General features: G+C 32.6%; 1 protein-coding gene across 1 annotated transcript; it reads left to right on the top strand.

The window, feature by feature from the left end:
- Nucleotides 1-3159: 3159 nt before the first annotated feature.
- Nucleotides 3160-6421, top strand: LOC145109434 (FACT complex subunit SSRP1-like). Its single transcript, XM_079046585.1, has 10 exons — nt 3160-3236; nt 3515-3597; nt 4559-4678; nt 4779-4861; nt 4953-5061; nt 5241-5326; nt 5398-5487; nt 5615-5812; nt 5899-6047; nt 6117-6421. The coding sequence occupies exons 3-6, from the start codon at nt 4574-4576 to the stop codon at nt 5319-5321; spliced, it is 378 nt and encodes a 125-aa protein (XP_078902711.1). The 5' UTR covers nt 3160-3236; nt 3515-3597; nt 4559-4573; the 3' UTR covers nt 5322-5326; nt 5398-5487; nt 5615-5812; nt 5899-6047; nt 6117-6421.
- The last annotated feature ends 452 nt before the right edge of the window (nt 6422-6873 follow it).

Below are 6873 nucleotides of genomic sequence, written 5' to 3'. Positions count from 1 at the left end.
TCGCCTTCCAAAAGAGAACAATATTGAACTTCTATTTGACAATCTTCAATATGATCACAATGGTAAAATAAAGAACCTTGAGAAGTAGGTGAGAAAGCTAAGCTCACTCCATTATATTGTGAGAAGAGATGAAGATAAATTTTCTCAACTAATTCTGATCTTGTTCCGGCGAGAGAGTTGAGGTGGTAAGATAATGAACGACAGGTGTGAGGCGTTGGATGAGAAACAAAGAAGACGACGTGTGTTTATATTGGTGGGGATCTGTGGTTTTTTTAGGGTTGAGAAACTAAATCTATTACTTTAATGATATTAAAAGTTTTAAATATTTACAATAACTATATATAACCAAGATTACTGTTATACCCTTAACCAGACTTTTGAAATGATTGGCTCACCAATCATTTCTACATCCATACAATAGTTAGTTAGAATATTTGAACATCTCTCTCTCTCTCTCTCTCTCTCTCTCTCTTTATATATATATATATATATATATATATATATATATATATATATTTGATTAAAGATATTTCTAAGAGTAAATTACACGAATAGTCCGTATGGTTTGGGATAATTTGCACATTTGGTCCCTAACTTATTTTTATAACTCGGAAGGTCCTTAAAGTTTGTTTTTGTTGCGCGCTTGGTCCTTGTATTACCTAAAAAGACTATTTTGTTATTGATTTTTTTTCATTTATTTAAATAAACACATCCCTAACCTCGCTTCCACCTCGCCTCACCTTACCTTACCTACCACATCTTATTTAAATAAATTAAAAAATCAAGGGCAAAATAGTATTTTTAGGTAAGAAAGGGACCAAACACACAACAAAAACAAACTGTAGGGACGTTCCGAGTTAAAAAAAATAAGTTAGGGACAAAAAATGCAAATTGCCCCAAACCATAGAGACCATTCGTGTAGTTTACTCTATTTCTAAAAAAGCAAAACATCATACCTGCTACATTATTTTAACTTCATGTAAATTATACACTAGGAAAACACTTGCTTGTTAAACAATCCATATCAAACTACTTTTAGTTATAATGGTTTCAACTTCAATTTGAATATTTTACCATACAATTAAATCAATCGCATACACGTAAAACAAGAAAGAAAACCAACCAGACACGTGGTTCTGCCAAAATATGGGATTCCAGTCTACTCTACGGGACTCTAGCTTCTCTTGCTCTTATTTGTTTGTCTTCGAACATAAGTACAACCTACTTAGATCCCATTACCGATTTGACTAACTGATACTTGAAAAACTTACAGTTTTAATCGATCTTTAACAAACCACATTTTAGAACTCTCTCTTTCATTCACAGAATTAACATATGAAATCTCACATCTTTGAAGTGTTCTTTCTAAGGGATTTCGTTTTTGTTGTGCTATCGTATCCAGATCTAATCTATAATGAAACTCATTAGTAAGATGAAAAACAGGAAATATGAAACCTTGGAAACATGAAACCAGAAATATGGAACCTTGAAATCAGAAAGATGAGATTAGGAAACATAAAAATAGAAAGATGAAATCAGAAAAATCCAGATCTAATCTTGAAACTCATTAGTAAGATGGAAAACAGAAAAGATAGAACCTTGAAATCAGAAAGATGAGATTAGGAAACATAAAACCAGAAAGATGGAACCTTGAAATCAGAGAGATTAAAGATGAAATCAGAAAAAATGCAGTTAATTTACAATCATATATACTTAGAAGATGAAGAATTTGAAGTTAGATTTTATAACCTTTGAATCTCGATAGAGATGGTAGCAGCTGAGGAGGCGTCAGAGGTGAGCGGCCGGGGAGGAAGCGTCGGAGGACGGCAGTCAACGACATGGATTAAGCGTCGACATTTGGTGTGGCCGGAGAAGACGACATCTGGTCGGAGATGGAGACCACCAGAGGAATCAGGATGTAAACGGGAGTTCTGGAGTAGGGTAGCGAATTTATTTCAAAATATCATTGTTTTGGTAAATATGTTTAAAAGTACATCTTTAGGTAAATAATTTTTTTAAAAGCACGCATTTAGTTAAAAACTCTCCTTTTACAATTAAAATGAAGAGTAATCTACTGAAATCGTCCCTAACTTTTCTTTTGCATTCAGATTGTCCCTATGGTTTGATTTTGTTGCGTTTTTCGTCATTTACATACATAAAGTTAGGGACCAAACGTGCAAATTTGACCAAACCATAAGGACGAAAAACACAACAAAGTCAAACCATATGGACGATTTGAATGCAAAATAAAGTTAGGAACCAAACGTACAGTTTTGACGAAACCATACGGACGATTTCAATAATTAAAATCTATCCTTTTATCCGAGGAATAAATAAATAAATGGATTTTCTAATATGTGCCCTAAGGGCACATATAAGAAGCATTAAATATCACAAATATTACCATAATTAAATGTGAAATTCATTTATTATGAAGATTATTAATTTATTTCACATTTATGGCAATATTCCTTATAATAAATGAATTTTACATTTAATTATGATAATATTTATGATATTTAATGGTTTTTAATGTTTATGATAATATTTATAATATTTATGATATTTAATAGTTCTTATATGTGCACAGTTCTTATATGTGCACAGGTTAGAAAATCCTAAAAATAAATTGTCCAGGCAACCTGGAGTTTTAAAAGTACGCCTATGGAAACTAATTAATAACATAGGTGACCTCAAATCTAAGGGAGTAAATTACACGAATGGTCCCTATGGTTTAGTGTAATTTGTGCATTTGGTCCCTAACTTCTTTTTTTAACTCAGAAGGTCCCTATTGTTTGTTTTTATTACGCGCTTGGTCCCTATCTTACCTAAAAAGACTATTTTGGCCTTGATTTTTTTATTTATATTAAATAAACACACCCCCAAACCTACCCCTCACCTTACCTTACCTACCCAACTATTTTTTCCTATTTAAATAATAGTATTTTAAGGTAAGACAGGGACCAATCGCGTAACAAAAACAAACAGTAGAGACCAAGCGCGTAACAAAAACAAATAGTAGGGACCTTCCGAGTTAAAAAAATAAGTTAGGGACCAAGCGCGCAAATTACCCAAAACCATAGGGACTATTCGTGTAATTTACTCAATCTAAGGACATATATGTTAACACCTTGCGTTTTTTATAATCCACGGCCCACTATCATCCGTCGGACATTCAAGAAGTACTGAAAAAACCAACTGGAAATTAGGGCTTTTCTTTTCCCCAATTCATAGAGGTATTTCATCGTCTTCTTCATGTGATCGTGGTTCGTTCTCTTTTAACACCTCAATTTTTTCTTCATAAATATTATATTCATCATAAATAAAACAAATTTAAAAATGAGGAAATATGCATCCAACAATTTAACATTTACCATTCCTAACTTATCGAATTATCAAGCTATATATATATATATAGTTTAACTTAATAGTTCGATACATTATCGTAAATGTTAAGGTATTAGATCCATATTTACTGATTTAAATATGTTTTTTTTATTAATGTTTTGTATAGGGATTAAATTTGTTTTTTTGGTTAAGATCGTTTGTATAAGGATTACCAGGTGGATCATAAGTTCACCATTACAACCTATTCTGGTGAGTTATCTTTTCGTTTTTCGTATCTGTAGATCTGTTTGATTACCTTCTTGATTCGACATTGTTAGAAGAAATCATGCTACTTTGCGTGATTGCGGTTTTCATTTACTATAGATGCTTCTATAGTTGTTCCTCTATAAATTTGAAATTATAAGGCGTTTTTTGTTCACATTCTAAAAACATAACAAGCTCTGATATGTGCGGAATAGGAGAACTGCACAAACAACCTATTAGGCTGAAAGAACTTCACAAACAACTTTTCTTCATGTCCCTTCTTCGCAAGGGCGTGCTACCATCTTTGCTGTTTTATACGTCACTGTTATCATGGCTTCTTGTATGTCATTTTTGGTTCTTCTGGAGGCTATCAAATCTTATTTTATCAATAATTTTATTGTTGTTTTGTTTGTGGTTTGTACTTTGCACCGCTTCTTCTTTGTTATCTTCGTTATTTTCGTTATTTAATACCACTAAGGTGTCTTAGTGGCGATCACTTGGGAATTAAGCATTCCAAAAGGAGATGCCGGAGGTTTGAATCTCAGTGTTATCTTCGTTATTATCGCTATTTAATACCACTAAGGTGGCTTAGTGGTGATCACTTGGGAATTAAGCACTCCAAAATGAGTTGCTGGAGGTTTGAATCTCATACTTTGGGCAGCATGCTGTTTAAAAAAAAATACATTTTATTATAATGGATTAATGTTGTTTTTTGTTCTAGCTGTTGAATGCCCGACTGCCCAGACCAACCAATCGGTTATCCCTTATTAAAAAAACATTGAATCTAAATATTGGTTTAAATACTTGAATGTTGTTCCTTGCTTTAACACATTTATAGTGGATGTGTTGTTTTTTGTTTAATGACATTTTATTGGTTTGAATACACTATAATTACATACTTGAATGTTGTTTGTTCTAATAGACAAGTAACACATTTATAGTGGATGAATGTTTGTTTTTAATACAGAAGGATTCATTAATAATGGAGATCGGTTCGCACATACCCGATTTCAACACTAAGTTTACTTTTCACAAACCCGATTCCGACACTAAGTTTATTGGGGATGGAGAGAGCCTTTTGGCACAGGTATAATTTACATTACAAATTTTTTTAGTGGCCACATGACTTGCTGCTATGTATAGCATATCTAATCGATTGACTTCTGTCACATATCATATGTGATCAGACATTATTGTCAATGGTAAGGGTTGGAGTTGAACAAGAGGCAGTCATCGTCACGTTTGAGGATCTCACTCTTCTTAATCCAAGGTACGTAATTAACCTCTTAATTTGGCTGTAGCTATTTTTTTTATGTCTTTTGATCACAATTTACATGATAGTACCTTCCTTTGTAATGTAGCGGTCTTTTCACTCTTGAAGTCTATCTTTCATTTTTGCGGATGCAACACGGAGGCACTGAATTTGATATTCCATACAGCAGCATACGTGAAATTTTCGTTTTGCCTAAGGTTTCTTCTTAGTTTTTTGACACGAGACAATCATGATCTGTTTTGTTCTATCATGCATAAAAAATGGGATTAATGTTGATATCATTAGTCTAAGTGTTATCGAGGCTTGATCAAGCTTTTCTAAGAACCAACCAACATACCTAAAAACGTTTCGCTCTTTTTCCCTTTTTCTTTTGCAGTGTAGACGACCATTTACCTTTGTTGTCATTACTTTGGATCCTTCCCTCAATAATTTCAAACTTTGTTTCCACGTATTGTGATTCAGGTATCATTCTTGTGAAACTATTTTGCATTGCAGACATATCTTATAATGATAAATCTGTTTGGTTTGAGCAGTTTGAAAGCTATTATGTGGTGGAAAAATTCTTGATGATGAATCCGGATCTATATGCTATATACAAAGACAAGTTACAACCCTCTTATAAGGTTACATAGTGCCACACTAGAAATCAACTTACATTAATCAAATAACGATAAAAATACCAAATTAATGATATATATATATATATATATATATATATATATATATATATATATATTCTTCAATTTACAGGGAGTTATTCATGAAGTTTTCACCACCATCTTGCAAGGATTGTATACGATAAAACTGACTAAGCCTGGAGAGTTTCGTAGTTGTGAGGATACTTATGCTGTAGCAACAGCGATAAGACTTCTAAATGGTCTCATTTACCCTCTTGACAAGTGTTTTTTCTTTTTGCCAACACCTCCTATTCTCATCTATTATGACGAGGTAGAATACTAATCATACTACTATCATATCTGAGTTCAACGCATGAGGTGGCATAAACTACTTGTTTTTGTTTAATTTCTTTGCAGATTGACTATGTAAAATTCGTAAGAGACGTTTATGCAGGATTAAACAAGCATCGTTACCTTGATTTCGTTGTTAAACTCAAGACGCACAAAAAGCATGTTTTTTGTGGCATATCCAGTGAGGAATACGATAACCTTTTTGATTTTATCAGGCAAGTGTTTTGAATGTATTTACAGTGTAGATACATATCATATTCGTTTACCATTCATTTATGATACAGTTCAAAGGGCATACATATTAGAAGCTTGGAAAGTGCCCAAGAGTCTCATGAGGAGGAGCAGCTAGCCTTGTCTTCCATTTGAAAACATGAACGTGTATGGGTGTGTGTGTGGATGTGTGTTTTAAAACTTAATATTTATTAGGATCATATAAATAAAGCCTGATCCAAAGATAGTCTCTGGATGTGCTAAACAGAGTGTTTGAATGTGTTTAGTTATGCTTACTGAAGCAGTAATAGTTTTTCTAAACTATTGCATGGTTCAAATGGTGGGATCGATCTATTAATATTATTCTATATTTTTTATATTTTATGAATAACTAGTATATGAAATGTGATTACAAAACTTATACTCATAATATTTTCAACAGGCTGTAATTATCACAAAAGCTTTATTACTTTTGAGCCGAATTTTTTACATAAAAAATGATTGTGTACTATGTAATTCTACTTTAAAGACTTCTAGCTATCATATACAAAAAGGAATTTTATAAAAGATTTTTACATAAATGAATTGCATATTTAAAAAAATACAAAATATACAAGATTTGGTGTCACCTCTTGCACCTACTCGTTTATGGATGGATGGATGATGTTGTCCGAGTGCTTCTACAACACAAGAACTCAAGAAGGCGCTTTCTTTTGAAACACACCTGTCTTTCCAACGGTTGTTATATGTTTTAGTTATATTATTTGGAGGATTTAGCACCAAACTAATGTGGAAGCTCGATCGCAAACAACACAAATTTACACTATACCG

This window comes from Lactuca virosa, chromosome 4, assembly GCF_052849685.1.
Source record: "Lactuca virosa cultivar CGN04683 chromosome 4, Lactuca_virosa_CGN04683_v6, whole genome shotgun sequence".
Classification (NCBI taxonomy): Eukaryota; Viridiplantae; Streptophyta; class Magnoliopsida; order Asterales; family Asteraceae; genus Lactuca; species Lactuca virosa.
This window is presented reverse-complemented; position numbering and strand designations above follow the sequence as displayed.